A 23,280-nucleotide genomic window follows, 5' to 3' on the forward strand; every position below is an offset into this window, starting at 1 on the left:
GCCAGCGCAAAAGCCTTGCTCCATCCTTCCACCGCCCTTTCATTAACTGGGAGGAGGGTTTTTTTAAAAATTTTTTTTTTTTTTTTTTCCTTCCCTCCGAGAAGGGCAACGAAAGCTGTAATCGGCGGTAAACACATCAGTAAAGAAAATGCTCAAAAGCCAGCAATCAGTGGTTTATTTCTTTCAGCACACATCAATACAGGGACGGGTACAGTGATCATGGACGCACCAAGAAAATATTTTAAAGAAAACCACGTCATGAAAAAGTCTTTGTGTTTCTTGCTTGCGGCAAAGAGCATCCAGGTTTTTCCACAGTTTTCAGCTGTACCGGTCTGTAGTGCCACTACCAATTCGATTTTAGCCTTGACCGTATTTTGCATGAACACATCTGGCCACAAAGGAGAACAGGAACCAGCACTTCAACCCCACGGACCAGGCACGTGAGAAATTCCACACCTTTGATCTGGCTCTGGCTGCACACAGTAACTACACCTGACACCCTTTCTGTTCAGATATAGTTCAAAACCATTAGAACACTTTACCAAAAACCCATCTCCAGTTTCAGCATTGCTTGCCTGTTCTGTTTAGCCGTACCCGGCACAGGCACTAAAAAAGGCAGCTGTAGCAGCACATAAAATAAAGGTCTGTTACCATGATTAAGATACAGAGGGATACAAAACAACAGAGACACTTCCCTTTATCAGCTGGAACAGCCAGGCACATTACAAACGGCTGCACAATAATATATACCTAAAGGGCAGCTGAGAGGCTCTACCCCACCAGTCTGCCAAACCATGAGTATTTTCATTACAGGTACATTACAGCAGATGCAGATTCTACTTCATAAAGCTGTCAAAGGATTGAAAGGGAAAAAAAACCACAAAACAAAACCACAACAAAACAAAACCCACAACAAACACAAACTTTTGTCATCTTGATGGGACAAACTGACAGCAGGTTTCAGCCTACAGGTTTCTCAATTACTATCTTGGACAGTTGTCCATCAAGACCATCTCTCTAAACAAATAAAGAGCACTGAATAGGTGGGATATGCTTGTCTAGCTCAGGGAGCCATTTCTGCTCACATGCTCTAAAGGCAATTTATTTTTCCTGTTACATTAGCAATGTGTTTTGATATGCAGGTATTTTAATGCCAGTTGATTACATCAAAATCTAGCCAAGAACCCTCTGGAAACATGGACCAACATTTGTAATTTATCTCCATCAGAAACCATTAGCAAGAAATCCAAAGTGAACCAAGGTCATCCAGCTCCGAAATCCCTCATGACCAAAGCAATGGAGCATGCCCAATTTCTGTTAACAGCCCAGGGTGCAGGACAGAAGGCAAAAACACCTGAGGGTTAAAGCACACTGAATTTATGGCAGTTTACTAGACCAATGGTAAACATAGCACCCAAGCCCCACAAAACCCACCGTGATGCAGTGAGGCTGCATCTCAGACACTGCATTTCAGCAGAAGAGAGTTGTGGTAAGAGGCTTGGAGGGTCGAAGTCTTACCCTTTTGATTGTGGTTTTTGTTTTGACTCTGTTTGTTTCTTTGGGGTTTTTTATTTTGCTTGTTTGTTTTTTTTTTCCCCCCCCAGGAACACATCTGGATCCCAAGGAGCAGTACAGGAGCACAGACTGAGGCACAAAGGCTCTGATGGTGACCAGCACCATTATTTTAGCAAAGGCAAAACTCATTTAGACAGGTCAGGCTCAAACCACACTGCTCCAAAGGGTGACACATTCAACTGCAATAAATAGACATCAAGAAGAGACCTCCAGAGGAAAAGCAACCACATTTTGAGAGATCTGCAATGAGGTTGGACTGCCAAGACAGATTAGCACAGGAAAATTCAGTAGTCAAAGCATGAAAAATTCTGTTTGGACAGACAGTGTGTATGTGTGTCAGCATGATGGTTGGCGTGCATGATTTGAACTTACTTTTCTAAAGAAGAATGCAGGGATGTGCACATGCCAGATGAGCCAAAGGTCATGGTACTCAAGCACTAGGGGCAGCAAAGAAAAGATGAAGAGCAGCAGGTGGGTTTTAGGCAGAGCTTAGCTACAACAAAGTCAAGGTACGAACAAAGCACAGGTAAAGGCAGAAGTATCCTAGGAGTTTAGACTGAAAAAACAAGTGTTACTTTCTCTTTGGAGAGTTCAAGAGCATGGAAGATAATGGAAGCAATAGATACATGCCACATCCATTTTCCATTGTACTCACAAATTCATACTTGGGAACAAGAGAATGACTGATAAAAGAAAAGAGGAAAAAGAGCAGGGGATGAGTGACCAAGACACTATAAAAATATAGCAGACAGCTACTGTACCATGGCACAATCTCCTCTGTTCAGAGGTCTGCTCCTTCAAAAGTCTAGAGGCTTAATCAAAGTGCAGCAGCACAGAGTAAGACACAAACTGTAAAGTGCTTGCTGAAGGGAGAAAATATTCCTATATTTTGTCAGTGCTCTTGTTAGGGGTGAATGACCAGCACCAGAGTAACTTCTAGTGATGGAAAAGTTGAAGGGGAGGAAAGTGCATGCCTCTAAAAGAATTCTGCTCTTCTTCCCAAACAGCTGCTCACCAAGCACAGAGACACCCAGATTCATGCATGTGCTGATCTTGGGTGCATCAGCAGAGCTGCAGGAAGTATACCTATCTCTAGCTGAAGGCAGTACACCTTTCTTCACACCTGAATTCAAAGGGGGCAAGGAACAGGATTTGATCACTGTGGGCAGAAGATGAAATCTCATTAACTCAAGTAATGACTGAAGCAAGAGAAGCCAATATTCCCCTGGCTGTTGGCTGCTCCTGCAAGCTCTATTTCTTAACTAGTACAAACCCCCCCCAAACTCTAATTCATTCAAAAGATCTGCTTCTGAGGTGACAGGTTTGGCTTTCATTGTATGACAGACAGACACATGCCAGACTGTTTTAACATGTCAGACATGGTATTATCAAACACTTTCTCTCTGTTCAAGCTTTTTATTCAGCTGATGATTTAAAGCTGTGGTAAAGCTGAATCAGAAATAAGTTTTAATTGCTGTATTTCTGTGATTTTTAAACCTAGCTAGTCAAGACAGCACAATTCTGTTACTTATATAAAAGCTGTCCAATATTCACATTCCTCACAAATCCAACACTTATTTACTTTGCCACTATCTTTTTCATCTTTCTTCCTTTGGTCACTTTCAGGGTGGTTAAAATAATAACAGTGTAAGCTCAAACTACATACTTCCATATACACCTATGATTAACCTTACCATGCTGCTTCCCTATTCATGCTGTCAAAGAAACTTTTGCTGTTTTGGATTTCTCAGCTTTAGCTGTCATAAAGAATACAAATGTTTCGCAAGCACAGGTTTGTGTGCAGTCCCACAAAGTGAGAAGCAGTGATCTCTCCCACTCAGCTTATTTCCCAAGTAAATCAACACTTTACTTAAAGTAATAAATTACTGTTTGCCTCAGTCTGCAGCACTCTTCCCCTTGATATCAAACATACTTTAATACACCTTTGCCATTTCAAGCAGCATTAGGTTGGGTATGGCAGTACTTTAAAAGTACCTTTGATGGAAACCACGTGCTTTAGAGCTAGGGCTATGCTTTTACAATCTAATAGCTGTACTTTTGTTGCTGATTTGAGAAATGGGTGAAGAGCAACTCACATCAGAAAGAATGAAACAAAGCATTTGCTGTAAACACTTAAAATAGGATTTCATGAGAATTTGTTCAGAGTGGAAACCAACTGGAATGAAACACAAGACTCCACAAGCTACTGAGAGAAGAACCACCACAAAATGAATGAGTGGCTTCATCTGCCACTCTGTGTAAACATGGTGGATGCATAAGAGATGAGTTTCTATGATTATGAACACATGCTGCCCATTAAATGTCTTTTGTTTTGTTTTATGCTGTCTACTGTACTCCATATCCATTTTGATTCAGCTAAAATAAAAACCACTGTCGTTTTTTTTCTTTACAGCAACAAAATCACTGAAGTATAAAAAAGAAAGGTTACATTACATATAGTAAATAAATTTACTTTAAAAAACACCCCACAGCCTAACCCCCTAGAAAATAACACTTTCATCATTTTGGCACTTTCACCATGTTCTCCCAGTACAGCTTTCCACAGTACCATATGCAATGCTACATCCTAAGTAAAAAAAAAAAACAACCAACCAAACTTAGAGTGCTCATTTCTATCAGGGAAGAAGGGAGAGAGGGACACAATAAAGCAGATCAGTAAAAATACCTACTCTATCTCAAACGTACCTCTCCATCAGGGAATTCAATAGAAAAAAAAACAACCCTACCAATTATAATTTATAAGACCAATATCTCTTCCTGGCAACCAGGATTAGAGGTTTATGCTGAATACAATCTTATGTTCAAATACAGAGATAAGCAGCATTATCCCAAAACCCAACAGGATCCCAGCGTTCTGTAACAAGAAGTAACCCCAGCGGCTACATCCATGATCACTGGCATCATTGTGGAGCATTTCAGGTACCTAAACAAACAAGAAAGTGTTAAAAGCCTTCAGAATAAACAGGTACTTCAAACCCAGTTCTTCAACCATGAGGCAAGAGGTAGCAGAGAATTACTCCTCTAGTTTTTCCTGTTGACTGCATTAATACTACTCCTTGACTTGTCACTCCATATGAACAACATCAATGTCTACTTTCCTATTTAGGGACAGAAAGAATCTGTAATGTTTAATTACTGCTCTCTTATAATTATGCTGATGTCTTAAACCAGCCATTTATACAGGATTATTTACCAATTGATTTAATCAGGCCACATCAAGAATTTTATCCTTAAGAAGCTGGTTAAGCTTTCATGAACAACCACCAAATACTCTATTTCTGTACCAACATACTTCTGAGGCACAGGATAGGCTTTAACAAAATTCTGTCTTCTTCCCAAGAAGCAATAATGATATAAAGCAAACATCAAAGCACATCTGGTGGTGCCAACAGCATGCAGTTTGCAGTCTTACTGGTTATCTGCTACACCAGGCATTCTCAGAAACAAGTTTTTTCACTCTGCTTCTGCTGTTAACTGCCTCTGTTTAACACCCAAGAGAGAAACAATCTCTGTTCCTCTCCATTTATTTAGTAAACTAAATAAAAGCAATCTTCCACCTGAATATTTAAGTGAGCACTTAAACTGCATACTTATCAGCACCTTCAAGCACAAAAAAAACCAAGTTAATTGAGGGAGAAAAGGATATATAATTAGCATTAATTCTTAAACTATGTACGTGAAATTCAAGTAGGTCTCTCTAGAAAACAACATGAAATCAAAACCACCCCCCCTGAAGCCAAACATTAATCAGCGTTTACATAAAATTCAAGTAGATCTGACCACTTACCATATCCACAAGAGCCACATACATGAACAAGCCAGCAGTAAGTGCAAATATCCACATTGAAACATTGTCTGCATAATGACCAATGAGAATCCCAGTGGCCATTCCAAGATAGGCCAGCATAGCTGACAGGGCATTATAAAGCACAGCTTGTTTGACAGTCATACCAGCTTTGAGAAGCACAGCAAAATCTCCTGCAACAGGAAAAAAAAAACCCCAAAGTTTTCATCCTCAGGTAACTCTTGTGGCATTCATGATTCTCCTCTTGCTTAAAAGATTATTAAGCTATTTTCATGCTATTATGTGCCTTATGTTTTTCCTTCACAAAACCAGAAATCACTGGGGGCACAATGAGAAAGCACACATGGAAAACACCACAGCAGCAAACACTGTAGATTAGTAACTTCAAAGTCTTAGGATTTTTGGAAGAAGCAGCTTTTAGTGTAGCCTGCATATAAACCAATGCTGCAAAGCACTGCAGTACATGATATTCATAAGCATTCCAAAGAACTTTCTAAAATACAGTATTCCAATTTAATTGAATAAAGCAATGGTAACTATTCCATTTATTATCTTTTAACTGCTCTTTGTACTGTAGTTTATAACCAAACTGCACAGAACATGTTGTCAAGTAACTCCAAGAGACACGTTTTAAACAAAGGAGGAGGAAATATTTAGTCATAAAAGGACAAATAATTAAATTCAGAAAAAAAAAAATAGTATTTAGATAAATTAGAAGTGTTCTTGAGTAGACAATCTGACACAGATGAAGTTTCCTGATCAAATTTCAAGTGACTTGATTCTGTGACACACTATAATCCTCCGAAGTGCACCTGTAAGTACCCATTCCTGCAGTACATACAAATATTGGGATCTTACCTAGCTCATGAGGTAATTCATGGCAAAATACAGCCACAGAAGTGCTTAAACCACTAGATAACCCTTCAGTAAAGGCTGCTCCTATGAAGAGACAGGGGAGAAAAAAAACCCAAACAAAACATTACTGCCTATTCAGACATCGAGTGCAAAAGCACAGATGCAAAAGCTTGTATCAGATTAAGACATCAATTGCAGAAGCTTGTATCAGGATAGGACATAATAGTTCCACTCAAATTTTTCTTAATGCCTGTGGAAGCACTTAAACTGGGTAAGTGTCTATGATTCATAAGTTTCAAAAGCAGAAGCAATGTAGAATCCTCTAATAAGTTAAAGCAAACTGAATTCATTATCTTGATTCTAAACTAAGCCACAAATCATTCAACAATACAATCCTCCAAAGAAATTTATAAAAGGCAATAAATGGAAATAATGTCAGAAAAAACACTTTGGTTTGGCTTTAAAGAGAAAGGGATGAAGGCAACTCAAGTGCCTCCAAGTCAGGCACTGGAAAAATGGAAGCCACTTCAAAAGTAAGAGAGGCTATACAGCCACGTGAACATCAGCAGTGAAAGACTAAGTTCTAGGCAGCTTGCACACAAGGGAACTATCATGTTTTAGGTGGAGAAAAACAAACAAACAAAAAACACACACACACAAAAAACCCCCACAACAACTCAAAAATCCCTTAAACTAGTCCAACAGTCCTCATCTTTGTTTTCTGTGTTCTTTCTGTTGCTTGCTGTTTTTCTTCTTTGACAGCAGCTCATGAAGAAGCAGTACACAGCAGTGCTAAAGAGCTGAACCACAGCTCACACACAGCACAGGAGGTTCCTGGCTGCCTGGAAAGCTTTGTCAACGGGTGCAGCAGAACCATGTCCAGCTTCCTCTTCAGCTGCTACCCGAAGCATGCCAGCAAACAAGGTGCTGCCAATAAGCAAAGAGGTACAAGGCCACATTGCAGTACTTGTCACACAAAGGGCATGGAAGCACTGTTCACAGAGGAAGAGCTACAATGGCAATGAGACCCCAGGAGATAACCCCCTGTCTCCACTGGGGTCATTACCTTCAGTACCTCAGCAGCCTCTACCCAGTTATAACCTGTTTACACTACTTTCCAGGTCTTCAACTGCAAGAAATGACTAACGGTTCTCCCTGCCTGAAAATAGCAGCTTTTCTTCTGGGATGCATGCTGTGGCACCTAGTAAAGTAGTGATGCAGTGGGCACCTCTGGATGAGGCATAATTAACAGGGTCTTCAGAAGAGGTCCTATAGAGCTGTGGTAGGTTTAGGCACTTGAACAGGAAAGCATGAGTTCCCAGAGGGGTAAAGTTTAAAAACAGCAGTGTCTTACAACAGGAAGAACCCTCTGTCCCCACTTGCAGTTGCTAATCTGAAGAACATGGTTATGACTTTGGCAGCAATGAGAGAAGAAATGAGCTCTGCCTGATCCAGAATATTGGTTCAGCACATTAGATCAAGAACACCAATACAGCAAGAGACAGGAGATCCCCTCCCATGCAACACAGAGGGCATGGGCCAACCTGCTGACCAGAGCTACTGCACAGAGAAGCCCACTGCTTGCCCGGAGCCTGCCTTGATCATACTGTAGAGAAACTGCCAAAACAGTTGTCACTTGGCCTCTCATGGATAGATACAGACTGTCCAAAAAAGACAGAACAAAAGTAACATGTCTTTGTTTGGTTTTAAATGTACATAAAGGAGTTCCCTGACTGCACAAAGCTCCAGTACAAAACTACATATGAATACTGTCTCCTGGTCAAGATCAGAGTAACACACCACCTAACCAATAAAGCTGGTGGATAAGGCTACCTATAAACCACCACACAAGACAACACCATTTACCTGAATTCTCAGCTGTGAAGGTGACAGCACTGGGCACACAATCCACCCTTTCCACCAGAGTGAGGGATGGTCTAAACTCTGCTTCTAAGTACCTTTAGTGCAGTCACAAATATGAAGGAGCCTTACTCTTCAAAGCAGTGACAGATGACAACATGGGTGATGCTGCAAACCACAATTTGGGAGCTTTGAGTTGGACAAAAGTAATCTTTCCTGGTTAAGAGACTGCAGTACAACACTAGAAGAGATCAGCCACATACACACATGCTGGAATCTCCCCATCTGTGGGGGATTACAGGGCTTTGCTGGCCCAATCTACTGTTGGCTGACCAAAAAGCTGTTTCACGCAGAGTTCAACTAGATCACCTCTAGAGGCCACCCATTTCTGTGACTCTCTAATGACCAATTCAGAGCTGCACAGTGTGCAAAGCAAAAGCTATTTTGACTTAGGTCCTCAGCAAGTTTTTCCACTGCACTCAAACATTCAGTCACAAAAGCCTACACAGTAATTAACAGGTAAATGTCAGAAGTTGCTGGTACTTGACTAGCAAAAGAGGTTATCAGTGAACACTATTTATATTATCTTCTCTAGGTATTGGTCTGTTTCCCCCACCTCCAAACAGTGCTTTATAGTTTTGAAGTCAGACTTTGAGAGACAGGCAGGGCAGCTACAGTTATCTCCAACTCAGAAGTCTTCAGCATTCAGCTGGGCTTCAGTTTCTGAGAAGACTAGATAAGCAGAGCAAGGCAGAAGGTAATTGCCTTCTCCCATGCCTGCATCCTCAATAGTCTACAGGTTCCTCTATATTACTGTCACAATACAAATGTTTTCCCAGCCTTATCACTTTTCAAGGAAAACTAAAAAAAAAAAAAATAAGACTCCAGCTTTATCACACGTGGTAAGTCTTGTTTTAAGACCACAAAGGCAAGCCAAACAAAACCTGATTGCTTTGCAAAGCATCTAGGTGGCTGTATGCTGTACAGAGACAGCAACCAAAGTCCAAGCTTAAATAGCAGGAATATCTATTATTATTTTTCACTGCTAAAAAGATGCCTTGAAACATTAACAAATTGAAGACTACATTAATATATCTGGCATTATGCCTCTGGAGAAATTGATTTAATAGTGTCATGGTATCTTAAAATATACTTTTGAAGACACAGATTCTCTCAAAAAAAAAGCTAGAGAAAAAAGAAGAAATCTCCATGCAAGATTAGTGCAAAACCAGCATTCTGCATTTTAATTATTTAGTTGAAGCTACACAGGAAAGTTCAAAACACAGAAGATAATTTTATACGAGATAGTCAGATGCAACTGTTCCATGCTTTAATAATCTTATTCCTACATAATTAGCATGACAGATTTGAGAAAGAGAAACTGAGGGAAGTCATGAATAATAAATCACATGAAATGAATGAACTTAAGTGAAGGGTTACTCTGGCTAAAGCTATCTTCACAGGAGCATTTACATCTTCATTTTAATACAAGTAAAATACTATACAAGTAGTATTGGCATTTTCATATCATCAAATCAATGTTTTTCCAGAATACATCTGAGCACATCCAGAACTGAGGGAAACCCACATTTCCATTAGCCTGAACAAACTACACAGCAGGACTCTAAAAGCTATTGTTCTCACTTGTTCAATAAGCCTTTATTAACCTTTCTGCTACTCTCCTTTTATAAGTCATAGCTCCTTCACAAATCTCCCTAATGCTAAGAGGTAATTGATTCTGCATGCCATTTGTATGCAAATCCTCCTCCTTCTACCACATTTTCACTACTGTTCTGCTTGGAAATTTACATTCCATGCCTCAACTTCAGCAAAAATGAGATTAAATCAAAATGTGTCCTTTCACATTATACTTTGAATTGACTGAATCTGATCAACTGCAAATACGGCCGTGAGAAAATAGTTATTATGGACTTCTCTCCTCAAACAGGAATGAACTTGCTTCTACAGTACAATTTACAGAAAGAATGATACTGCTAAACTGACCCCAGTATGCTATACAAGCTGGAAATTAATCCAACACCTGTAAAGATTAGTCTTAAATACTAAAGTCAAGATTATGAAAGACCAGCATAAGAACTGGAGATTACTAATTTGACTTCACTTTCTATAACTTACTTTAAAATACGTGTGGTCTAGCTCTCCTGCTAGGAAACAATGAGGGAGTTCCCAAACCTGACCTCCCAGCCAGAAGTTCAAAATATTCGTAGACTCAATAAGGTTGGAAAAGACCTCAAAGATCATCAAGTCCAACCTGCCACCCAACACCTCATGACTACTAAACCATGGCACCAAGTGCCATGTACAATCTGTTTTTGAACACCGCCAGGGATGGTGACTCCACCACCTCCCTGGGCAGCACATTCCGATGGACAACAACTCTCTCTGTGAGGAACTTTCTCCTCACCTCAAGCCTAAACCTCCCCTGGCACAGTCTGAGACTGTGTCCTCTTGTTCTGGTGCTGGTTGCCTGGGAGAAGAGACCAACCCCCACCTGGCTACAACCTCCCTTCAGGTAGTTGTAGAGAGCAATGAGGTCTCCCCTGAGCCTCCTCTTCTCTAGGCTAAACAGTCCCAGCTCCTTTAGCCTCTTCTCACAGGGCTTGTGCTCAAGGCCTCTCCCCAGCCTCGCTGCCCTTCTCTGGACACGTTCAAGTGTCTCAATATCCTTCTTAAATTGAGGGGCCCAGAACTGGACACAGTACTCAAGGAGATGTGGCCTAACCAGTGCTGAGTACAGGGGCAGAACTTCTTCCCTGCTCCTGCTGGCCAAACTATTTCTGATGCAGGCCAGGATGTCACTGACCTTCTTGGCCACCTGGGCACACTGCTGGCTCATGTTCAGCCAGCTGTCAACCAGTACCCCCAGGTCCCTTTCTGCCTGGCTGCTCTCCAGCCACTCTAACCCCAGTCTGTAGCACTGCATGGGGTTGTAAATATGGTTTTTGTGATTAAGAAATATTTTCATTGAAGCATTATCAAAAAAGACTGAACAGCTACAGCACATATAGGAAAAATTTGGGCACAAACAAAAAAGAAACAAAAAGATAAAAGTTCTGTTTACATGCAAGATAACTCTTTATCCTGGTTTATATTAAAACCAAAACTAAACACAACCACCCAAACAAACAAACCAACCAACACCAAACACACAAGAAATGCAGACTACTGAGCTAACTTTAAGAAAATATTGAGTAGAACATGAGTAGTGTTTAAAAAAATTGGGGGGTTAAATACCTGTCCAAGAAGAGAAACTAAGTCTGTTTTAAGTATTGCACACTAAACATCTAAAGGAATTTGCTTATGCTACACTCAATGAAAAAAATCTGCATGAAGGCAACATACAATAACTTCATTGGTATGTGCTCCATGAGTCGTATTTCTGACAGGTAATAGCTAACTAATTACCTATCATTATTACTTCATTCACATGCTCCTAGGATACAAAACCAGCACAGACTTTCTCTGGAAGGTTAATACAAACACTTGGAAGAAGTGAAATTCTGCTTGTCAGCGGATAGCAAGATCTGAGAATCTGGGTATGATAGGAGTACTATGCAAAAATGTAAAACTGTAGCAACCACGATGCCTTGGACCTAAGTAATTTTACAGCAAAAACAAACACATTCATGCCTGTGGCAATGCCAGCGACAAGCAGGGTGAGCAATCTGGCAGTGCAGGCCTAGAGCCTGACATGGTGGTAGGCCATGCTCAGCATAAGTGCAGAGCCAGCTAGCAGTGTAGCAAAATAGTGCTGTGCCTGCAGCATGTAACTAAAACAAGGCACTGGTAGCTATAAACATGGAAAGTTTTCTTGGGACAACAGGACATGCACCTGCATCAACAAACCTTGCGTGTCGTTAGTAGTTGGACCAATAATCTGTAACAGTGCGATGGGAACCAATGAAGCCATGCCAACGAGGCACTCCCAGTTTATATAAGTTTTAGAAGTTCCCTTGCTACGCACTTCTGCCTTTCCTGTCTCTTCTTCTTCTACACTTTACTGTGCTATAATCGCACTACAGGCCTGCACCACAGGCCTGTAACACTGGAACAATAAAGGAACAATACTCGATCATATTGGTCAGCCGTATTGATTCCAATCTCCATCGCCCATACATGCCTACCTCACACAGCACAAAAATCATACATGTATGTTGTCCAACCCATTTGGCTAATATGCAGGCTAAAGCAGACTGAAACCAGGGTCCCATTTCTCTACTCACCAGGGGAAACCGACACAAGGTATAATTAGGGCCCAGTATAGCCAAAACCAGATGTGCAACCTCACCTTGCTTCACAGTAAGTCAAGACCAAAGAGAAATTGAGGTGGAAAAGCCACAGTTATAAGTGGCCAAAAGACAAGTCTGTCTTAAAATAAAAGGACTGCTGAGCTCTGGAAGGCACTGAAATACAAAGTCAGCTCCAAGACCTAAATATTGTTTCATAAGCCTAGCTTTAGTTCTGAAAAACGTTAGTTTTAACTTTGCCAAAATTAGGCAATAAAGCCAAGTTCACATATTTCCTAAAGAAACATAGCTGCAAGCATGTAATTTCTGTCTCATTTGTTGCTTACACCCAGGTTGTTAATCTGGAGGTTTTTCTTATTCATTCGGAGCTGCTATCAAACAGAAGTTTAGGGTTCAAAGATCCACCACTAGTTACTTGTGTTGCTACTGAAAAGATAAGTGACAGGAAGAAGACTCGGCCGCCCTCACACACAAAGCTGCAGTGTCTCACACAATACTTACCAATAGCTAGGCCATCACTAAAATTATGTAGTCCATCTCCCATAATCACCATCCATGCCAGAGTTGCTATCCCTGCATCCTTCAGTTCTTCACGTGAGTAGCGCTGACTGTGACTATGGGGATGATGGTTCTGATGATGGTGGTGGTGCAGAATATGATGGTAGTCATGGTGATGATGACTAAGATGATCTGTCTGTCCTAGAGTATCATGTAAGTGAGAATGACATTTGTTCCTACAGCCTCTGGACACATATTCATTGTCAACCTCCTCATGATGAGAATGAGCTATCATCACTTCTTCTTCCTCTTGTACAGTCGGCTGCTGAGAAATGAAGGGTGATGGGTCTTGAGAGTCTGTCCCCAGATAGCCCTCAGGCCCTGTTACAAAAGCCCAGAGTATAATATTATACATTTTAAAAATCACCAAGGAAGCAAAAATACAATGAACAACTTGAGTAAGTGATGCAGTGAAGAAGCTGGTAAATCTAAAGTTAAGAATGATGCCAAAGCTGGGTACAGGAGCTTCAGTTTCTCTAAACAGATTTCTGAGATAATTCCCAAAGGTTCAAAATAAGAAAAATCATTTAGCTTCTGTCCCCTACTACTGAAGCAGCCTCTACATTATGGTCACAAGTGCCTCCTACAAGTTAAAGTTTTTATAAATTACACCGGATCTTAGATTAAAGAGCATAATTCTGAAAACTCCTGTATTTCATATAAATAGAGTAGTTTAAGTTTGAACACCTGAAAAACACTCAACATTATTAGCACAGATCATGAAATGTAAACATTAGTGGCACACTCAGGTTAATAATTTTAATTCCTATTCCCCTGTAATTAAATTAACAAATACACTTCCCCCCCCCCCCCATTACCACCACTCTTTTATTAGTTATAAAATTATTCTGGAAAACTGAACACCTCTTTCAGCTACAAGAGCTAACAAGGGTCTAGTAAGGTGTGTTTTTGCTTACAGCATGATTCTGGGAATATGTAATCATTGGCAATCCAAATACTTCCAAGTAACCTCTAAGCTTTTAGATTATTCACCTTATAAATAAACTAACAAAATTCAGATTTAAGCAGTACAAAAATCTAAATAATGGAGGTAACACCCAAGAGTCAAAAGAGAAATGTAGAAGAAAGTAGGTGCAGCTGCATTTGCAACAGGCAGAGCCAGAAGAGTTTCACAGAACAACTTTGGCTTCTGCTGTTAAACACAGAATTAAGAGGCTTAAGGTTTCAAAACTGAATTCATTGCTTTCGATCTACCAATCCTTTTTAGAGGAAAGAAGCAAGCAGAAATTGTCCTCTACATAGGAATGTACAGACAAGTTTTGTTTTAAAAAGCTTTCAGACAGGCAGTGATCCAACTGTAGGTGTTTTCTAAACAGTGCCACCACAACATAGTAATTGTGGAATATTATTGAGACTTACGATCATCTGCATCTAACTTTTCTTCGTTCGCTGAAAACTTCTTACTTTCTCCATCATCTTCATTTTTTTTCTTGTGCCAAAAGAAAATGCTGTAGTTAATACTTTACTTTTTCTCCAAAGATGAGCAACATTATATTCACAACATTTATGCAGCCTGCACAGAAAGTGGACAACATGGAAGCCTTACGAAGAGCACAGAGAGAAACACTAGAAACTGAGCTATATAAGACAACAAGGGTCCTCAGGCTCCACAGAAGGGAAAAAATGAACAAACAGCCCACCCCCCACCCCCCCCAAAAAAAAAAACCCACACATTTTTTGCAAGGAATAAGCAGAAGAGTTCATCTGAGAAGCAAAATGCATTAAATACTCAGCAAAAGTAATTCCTCTAACTCTTTTCCATTGTAATGTCAATATGTTTTCTCAAGTTTACTAAAGGAAAACCAAGCAAAATCTCTAACAGTGCTCACTAATATCTGCATAGCAACAATGTATGTTCACTGACTCAGTACCTGGGAGGGTGTAATTAGACCAAACAGGAAACCTGTTCCCTGTGGCTGAAAGAAGGACACAGAAAATACTTGCTTTGCTTGGGACATTGCATGTCCTCTCCTGGCAAATAAATTTAACTGGATATAGGGAAAGCAATCCTGTTGCTCACAGTTAGTTTAGCTTCAGAATAAACCACACCAACACAACCTCCTGTGAACAAGGTCAAAAAGCTGACAAGGCATCTGCTCTGAGATTGCTGCATTCATGGCTAATTTAACAAAACAGAGATTATCAGTCATTGTGGTAGCCTAGAAACTAGGTATTTTTAAGATAAATAATTAGTACTTTACTAACTTTCTTCAAGTAAAGCTTAAGATATTGCCAACTTTAGTCTCTTTTTTACTGAGTCACCTTTTACATTATTGTTTATTCCTGGCTACACTACCCTTTAAAGAACTCAATTACCAATAATTGGCAACTTACCAACATTTATGTTCTGCCAAAATAGAGCTATTAACCCTCCACATAAGAAACAGCATAGCTATCGGAAAGCTGTCTTGCTCTTCTTTTTATGGAGTGCAAAGGGAAAGAGACCAGGGGGTTGGCAGACCACATTTCCAATTGGAATGCTATCTGAAATCACTGTCTACAGTGTAGTGGGATGCTTATTTATGTAAGCATGTACTGCCACCCTTACCAGTTTTGTGCAGGTGCCCCCCTCAAGAGAGGTACAGCAACTGTATACATGAGGCCATCTTATTTCATCCAGTATGACATTTAGATAACATTCAGATAGTCATATTATTGCCTTGAGATACCAGGAGGAAGTCAAGCATGAACAGTAACTTCTTAAATGATTGTTAAAACAAAGAACACAGTTGGATATTTACTTACTAACCAACTCAGTGGTGTCACACTTGTACTATGTCTACTTAAGGAAAGAGCTCAGAGCTCTTCCATAACAGGACTACATGAAAAGGTATCATGTACTTTAAAAGTATGTATGTGTCACTAGTGTTATAACTTGATTATTATAAATGAAGTCAGTAGTCACTATTAAATGCAGAGATATCCATAATTTTTATGGATATCCATAATTTTTATGGATATTCAGAAATTATCATAGCATACAATATAGCTTCAAAACATTACTTTCTCTACCTTATTCTTCTTGTCTTTAAACTGCTTTATTAAAGTGATCAAATGCTCCACAAGAAACATGAAATACAAGCCTCCAAGTGCTGTAAGTCCCTTCCATGTAGAATCCAGGTAAGCACTCTCCTCTGCACTTTGAAAAACAAGATGTTTGAACGTAGAGTCTTTGTTTTGTTCAAGCAGAGGTTTTTCGTGGTGATGGTGATGGTTTCCATGTGACTAAGGGGAGAAACAAATGGGGAAAGTCATTATATTCAAAATAACTGGTAACATAAGAGACACAGAAAGTATGCTTCACATTCTTTTCCTGAAGTCTGGAGTCCACACTCGACAATTTTCATCAAGAAAATGCTCTGGATACAATCTCAAACAATTATGAAGGAATCCATTGATAGGAAGAAGCACTGCAAAGACCAGGGGTAGGCCTGGTATTCACCCTCTCACTGAAGCTACATGCATCCTGCTGAATACAAAATGCACAACAGCCCCCACAAAAATTCCTGACACTGTCAAGGAAATGGCATTTTAAGTAGTAGTCACAGCCAGCACATCAATTATTTCCCCCACCTAAGAAAGCTTATAGGCTTCAAAAAAACCTTTATCTCTAAAGAACTTCACATTAATTTCCTTCTGTAAAAGAAGTCTCATATTTTTCTGCTCTTCACTGGCTATTGTTATGTCCTAGAAGTTTTTTGATTCTCAACACCTCGTTCACATATTTAGGTTTACATAACTTCACATAGCAAATGCAAAAATTAACTGAAAGGAAAAAGAACCAACTCCTCAACTACAGGCAGGAGTCAGAAATCACCAGAACATCTGCAGACCTTTTTGTCCATCTTATCTGAAAGCTGGAACAAGTTACCTGTTTTTGTGGAGCACAGGGGAAAAAGCAGAGCAGGGCAGAGGGAATGTCTATTCAAAAGCTTTGAGAAAAGCAGGAATGTAGTAATCATATTCCAATTTCATTACCCATATTATGTAATAGCAATATGTAAATGAGAAATCTATCAGGTAATGTTTCCCCAAGACTTCAGAAATGCTTCATTCTGATCAAAAAAATTACAACAGATAAGCAATTAATGTAAGTGGCTGATTACAGAAAAGAGTGGTGTAGCTATTCCACATTTAAAGGGTACAGTGAGCAATTTCCACAGCCTTTAAAGTTCATTAAACTGGAAAAAAGAAAAGACAGGCAGCATTGTAGTAAGTGACTGAAAGCATTTATGCTAAAATTCTTGCATGCAAGGAGCAACGAGTGATTTGGCAGCATATATGACTAAACACAGAAAATAGATTGAGGGGTAATGGTGTGAATGACACCAAGGACTTTGAAATGAACAACACAATTCCAAATGGGAACTTTTTCTATCAAATACAACCTGACAAGCCTGAGAAATGACTCACCAAATACATTCTAATTAATAAGGATATAAATTGTCACTAAGACATACAGATAAGCATCAAATTCTCTTTGAGATAATGAACAATACAGTAATTAATACTTACATGTGGAAGGAGATGTAAGAAAGCATCTCCACTCAAAGTCCCCACAGCCAAGGCCACAAGAAAACTCAGGAGAAACTTGAAAAATACACGATTCATCAATGGTACCAATATAACACCCAGTAAGGAAAGAACACTGATGACTGAGATAGATATAAAGCCACCGATCCAAGCTAGTGGAAAAAAAAGAAAGAGAAACAAAAAGTAACAAGAATAAATAATAGCTGTATGGTATTTTGTCTGCAGAACATTCCTGTTATCAAACACTCCTGATCCATCAATTAATCAGATGTTAACAAATGGCACACCACAAAGATTTCTCTCCGGGCATGGTCTAGTGCCAAAAGAAAATTACAAACTCCTTTCAACTTCATTCAAAGCTTCTCAGATTTATAACCAACACAAATCAGTTTCCAGTAAGTTGTTATTTCATATTAATAAACCTACCTATTTGCAGAGAGTAACTTTTCGGAGGAGTTTCAGCTTTTTCACTAGTTGCATGTACTATGCAGTATTTGCCGTCAATCTGATTAATAAGAGCTGGACAGAGGTAACTAAATTCAGTAGCACTCAACAGCACCTGAGTGCCCATTCCATGGGACTGCATCAGTTTTGATGCACTGGAGCACTGTGGAAAGATAAATGTTAAAGATTAACCAGAACCATGCTGTATCTCAAGATGACTGCACATCCCATTTTTATTGAAGCACAGCAGCACCACATGAAAACAGCTGTATCAACAGCTGGTAACAAATCAATTCAGTAAGAGCTGTACCTCCACCTCCCTTCTGACCCAGAAAGGTAGTTTGGGAATCCTTGTCAATAAGGCATAGTTATCACTCATGCTCAGCACAAGGGGGTCAGATGCTTTGCTATGTAAAGCCATAACACTTTTCCCTCTGTTTCAGAGGCAATATATGGAAGTATTATCAAGGTAGTAGTATCAAGGTTAAATGCCTTTTTATAAAAGCAATTACTATGGAAAGACTTGTACAGAACACATCCCACATACACTTTTCTCCAGGAAAGAGCTCCCCACAGTACAAAGCCCAGTAGGCTTAAGTAACAGTAGTGCTTCTGCTCCAACCCCACAGACCACAATAACTGATGAATTCGCCACCTGGGATCATACACTACACAGCACTCACTCTGAATCATGTGGCATGGCTACATACCCAAAAGATGCTTGCTAAAGCCTCTAACAAAAAATGATCTGATAGTGTTCAGAAAACTACCAACAACACAACTATAGACTTTATCAGCACTAAGTTTTACTGCTTTAAAGTAAGAAAACATTTTGCAGCACTCTTTTTTTACAGTTGGTCTCTGCAATCTTAAAGATGGGAAGCGAGGGTCTGAAGGAGGAACGTACTGCAGTTCCACACTATCTGCCATGGGATTATCTAACCCTTGTGAGGCAGTGTTGGTAAAAATGACAGGGTTTGTTGGTTGTTTTTTTCTTTATGCACATTATTAGGAAAACATAACAGATTCTGGCTTCTTCAGCAAGAATAAGTTTTAAAAATGGAAGTGTTTTTAATTTTTTGTAATATTCTAAAATAATGTAAATTTATAAAAATCTAGTGTTATATTTATACTTAAGCACATATTTCTCTTCAGGAATATTGGAATATTTAAATAGCCAAATTGCATACATAAGTTCCCCTGAGCTTGTGTTGTGAGCATGACACAATATTGCCTCAAAATACTAAGTTTTAAGGAAAGTTGTTTGCAGGCATTTTGCTGCAAGTGTCCTTAGACCACAAAACTTGTAATCAGACCAACAACAAGCACCCAACAAGTAGGCCACAACAGCATTCCCGGTGGATCTGGGTTCCCAAGAACACACAGAATCAGCCTCACCTCCTGGGTATTTTGTTTTTTCAGTTTAGCATACAGGTAACTTCCTCTTTCCGATTCCTTTGGTGATGCTTGAGACTCATTTGCTTTGCTGTTCACCAGCCAGCTTGCATTGCTGCCACCTGTGACATTCACGGCATTAGAACTGGTCAGACCTAAACGAGCAACCAGCTTGACACCTCCAGGTTGTGCATTGTGCAATTCAGAGTGGCTGTCTGTGGGAGCAGTGATGATAGATGCCATTATTTCATTGACGGTGTTCTTGCTGCGTACAAAGTTCTGCTGATCTCCTACATTCTCTACTTTATGAGGTTCCTTTGAATGACTGTTCCTGTGGTGTTTGTTAGCATCAGACTCGTGGTTTGGACAAGCAGTTTTCTCAGAGTTTTTACTCAGTGAAACATGGTTGTGATGGTGATGATCATGGTGATGATGGTCATGATCATGGTCGTGGTCATGATCATGGTCGTGGTCATGGTCGTGGTCATGACCATGGTCATGAGCTATTTTAATCCTTTTCATTTTGTCGATACCTATGTTTTGGAGCAGTTTTCTAAAGCCTTCAATTGACAGAGAGTTGTTTTCTCCATACCGATGAAAAAGTTCTTGAAGGTGAAACTTCTGTATCAATCCTGCCAAGTCAGTATTAATGCCAGCTGCCTTTTCTGGAAAAGTTCTCTCCGATGCATGCACAACAGTAACTGTATTCACTTCATGATGATAACTTTCATGCAGTAGTAGGGAAAACGACACAAGGACAGTGACCAGTACTGTACTCCCCATTGCAGCTTCTTTTTAACAGTAAAAATCTATAAAGATAAGAAAGTTTTAACAGCTTGCACAAAAAACGATCACACCTTCCTCTGTAAAAGATGTTCATAATTTGCCTAAACAAAATAAATTCACAACAAACCCAAACAAGACCTGCTCAGATTATCAAGAAGAGCAGCAAGAGTGATTTCAATGATTACACATCAAGCATTTCTCCCAGACGCATGGCCTCAGTCAACAGATAATGATGCATACTACACTGAGGTCACTGGCCATAAACACCCCCAGGGGTAAGCTTACCCTTGTTTAGCTTGGCCTGTGTCCATTTTCTAATGCAAGCTAACAAAGAGAGCATACTCATGGGTGCTTCAACTGAGCCTTAGGTTAGGCTTTTCTTGTGCTTGAAATAATCCTTATCATTTCTCTATTAGCATCAATGACTAAGTAGTATTTATCAGAAGTTGCTGCTTAAAAATCAAAAAATCCCAACCTCCCCTCACAGGATTTCCCAGAGCTCCTGCCAAGTCAGCACGGCTTGTTTTTGTCACACCACAAAAATAGTTTTTTTATGATGTCACTTTCTGTCTGCGTTTCAAAACTGCTGTGATACAGTTCTGCCGTGGACCTGATGTTCACAAGTGTGAACGTTCACGAGTTGGAACTAGATAATCTTTGAGGTCCCGCCCAACCCAAACTACACTGTGATTCGGTAATACTCCAGCTAGGCTACGAACTAACCGGTATTTAGGCTGCATACAGGGCTACGTTAAAGGGATGCGTCAGCCCTTTTTCAGGAAGGGACAGAGAAATAACGTAATGCAGAGAAAGTCACAGCTTTCAAGGAGGCTATAAGCAACATTAAAAACCCAGCATCACCGCCAGGACCCGCAGCATGGACAGTGCTCACGCTCCCCGTTAAAAATCGCACCCGCTGGAGACTGCGCCCCCTGAGACCCGCACTCCCCAGAGCGCCGAGCCTGTGGCCGGGCCCGGCCCGCGGTCCCCGGGGAGAATACGAACGGGAGACAAGAGGCGGACTCAGCACTTGCTGGGCCGCATACGATCGCTAACTCTGCCAGCGCACGCCGGGGGCGGGGACGAGCGCGACACTGGACCGATGCAGCGGCCGGCCCAGCTCGGCCCAGCCCGGCCCCGCCTCACGGGGCGGCAGATTCAGTGGCGCGTCCCATGCCGGCTCGCAGCTGCTGCCTCCTGCTCGACCATAAGGCGCATTGGCCCGCCCGGCAGCTTGCCTGCCGGCGCTAGAAGAGGAGGAAAACAAGGAGAAGGAAGTTACCTTACCAGCTGCCGGGTCGGGCCCCGCCGCGCCGGACCCTTCCCATGCCACGGCCCGTGCGCGCGCCAACCGCTCCCTGCCCCCCTCCCTTCCTCTTCCGGGTACAGCGGCTGTCACGCGTCTCCGGCGGCCAACCGGGATGCTTGGCGAGTGTCACGCGGGGGCGGCGGAGCGCGTGGCGGGGACGGTGGAGCGCGGGAGGCTTCGGCGTTGTGTGAAGCTGGCACCCGCGAAGGCGGCGGGAGGGAAGCACCTGCTGCACACTTAGCCTCCATCTACTGCCTCCCAGCAGGAGCCGTGGCAGCTGCGGAGGGGCAAAGGAGCTGTGAATTGGGGGCAGTGGGGAGGTGGCCCGGGAGGAAGGCTGCCAAGGTTGTCCTTAGTTCCAGAAATACTGAGATTTGGATTTAAAATTGTAGAATGGCTTGGGTTGGAAGACGCCTTTAAAAGTCTCCCACCTCAGCCCTCCTGGGGTGAGGAGGTGACATGTTCAGCTCCATCACATAGCTCTGAGCCCTGTCCAACCCGACCTTGAAGCTACCCAGGGATAGGGCATCTGCTGTCTTTATGGCAACCTGTGCCAGTGTTTCACCGCCCTCACTGTAAAAGGGCCCTTCCTTACATCTAGTCTAAATTTGCACTCTTCTTAAAAACACTACTCTTTGACCTATCACAACAGGCCCTACTATAAAGATTGTCTCCATATTTCTTTACAGGCCTCTTTTAAGCATGGAAAGACTGCAACAAGGTTTCCCCAGAACACTTCTCTTTTTCTGGTCTGAATGACCCCAGCTCTCAGCTCTTCTTCATAAGAGAGGTGTTGCAGACCTCTGATTATTTCTGTGGCCCTGTTTAGTGTTGATGGGATTAAAATTAACTACTGTCTTTACAAAGGAAGAATTGTCTGAAGGAAGAAGAAGGGAGGGGAATCAGTTTCCCCCTAGCTATGTGTATAAACAACAAAGCAGCAGCTGCAAAGGACCTTTATCTTAAATTCAAGGTAAATCAAGGGGAGTCTGTCGGAGGATGACCAGACACTGAACATAGCCTAAACTCTTGAACTTTCAGACCACAGCACAGGTAGAATGGAATGGAATGGAATGGAATAGAATAGAATAGACCAGGTTGGAAGAGACCTTCAAGATCATCGCATCCAACCTATCAACCAATCCAACCCACCTAATCAACTAAACCATGGCACCAAGCACCCCATCAAGTCTCCTCCTGAACACCTCCAATGATGGTGACTCCACCACCTCCCTGGGCAGCCCATTCTCTATACAGAACTTCTTCCTAACATCCAGCCTAAACCTCCCCTGGCACAGCCTGAGACTGTGTCCTCTTGTTCTGGTGCTGGCTGCCTGGGAGAAGAGACCAACATCCACCTGTCTACAACCTCCCTTAAGGTAGTTGTAGAGAGCAATAATGTCACCCCTGAGTCTCCTCTTCTCCGGGCTAAGCAACCCCACTACTAAATACTAACTTCTCCACCCAGAGTTGTGAAGAACCTAATTTAAATGAACATGCGATGTATGAAGTAGGAGGGGTTACATGTGAAGGAAGACATGTAGTAGGCATTTTGAGAAAGACTGTAAATCCTGAGTTCCTAGCCTGTAGGGGAAGGGAGAGGGAAATTTGCAGCTGGGAATTTAGGATAAAAAGGGAGCTGGGACTCCCAGCAATTTGAGAGACCCCACCAGGAATTGTCCTGTGGACTCTCCCTTTATTAAAATGAAGCCTTACTAAACTCCTCTGTCTCCGTTGTGAACAGGAACTTCTAAATCGAAATAATTTTTCCTTACAGTGTTGTTCAGAAGATGGGGGTTCACTGGGAGGTGTGAAATTCTCCAAAGAGTTAAAATCAGCAGTAAATGAGA

At 41.2% G+C, this 23,280-nt stretch overlaps 1 protein-coding gene across 3 annotated transcripts; it reads right to left on the bottom strand.

Moving 5' to 3' along the window:
- Positions 1-158: 158 nt before the first annotated feature.
- Positions 159-21,498, bottom strand: SLC39A6 (solute carrier family 39 member 6). Of its 3 annotated transcripts, none has more exons than XM_068147484.1 (10): positions 21,409-21,498; positions 19,339-20,144; positions 17,923-18,103; positions 17,479-17,648; positions 15,976-16,188; positions 14,323-14,392; positions 12,886-13,263; positions 6,260-6,340; positions 5,384-5,574; positions 159-4,519 (listed from the first exon to the last, which is right to left on the bottom strand). In XM_068147484.1, exons 2-10 carry the CDS (start codon positions 20,116-20,118, stop codon positions 4,367-4,369), a joined length of 2,217 nt encoding a protein of 738 aa, XP_068003585.1. In that variant the 5' UTR covers positions 20,119-20,144; positions 21,409-21,498; the 3' UTR covers positions 159-4,366. The 3 variants fall into 3 exon arrangements, with proteins under 3 accessions (XP_068003585.1, XP_068003586.1, XP_068003587.1); XM_068147485.1 differs by having other exon boundaries at positions 21,404-21,498; XM_068147486.1 differs by lacking the exons at positions 159-4,519; positions 5,384-5,574; positions 6,260-6,340 and adding an exon at positions 8,166-8,284.
- Between the last annotated feature and the right edge of the window lie 1,782 nt (positions 21,499-23,280).

Source organism: Melanerpes formicivorus, unplaced genomic scaffold, assembly GCF_026170545.1.
Source record: "Melanerpes formicivorus ecotype bairdi unplaced genomic scaffold, bMelFor1.0.p_v2 SCAF_15, whole genome shotgun sequence".
Classification (NCBI taxonomy): Eukaryota; Metazoa; Chordata; class Aves; order Piciformes; family Picidae; genus Melanerpes; species Melanerpes formicivorus.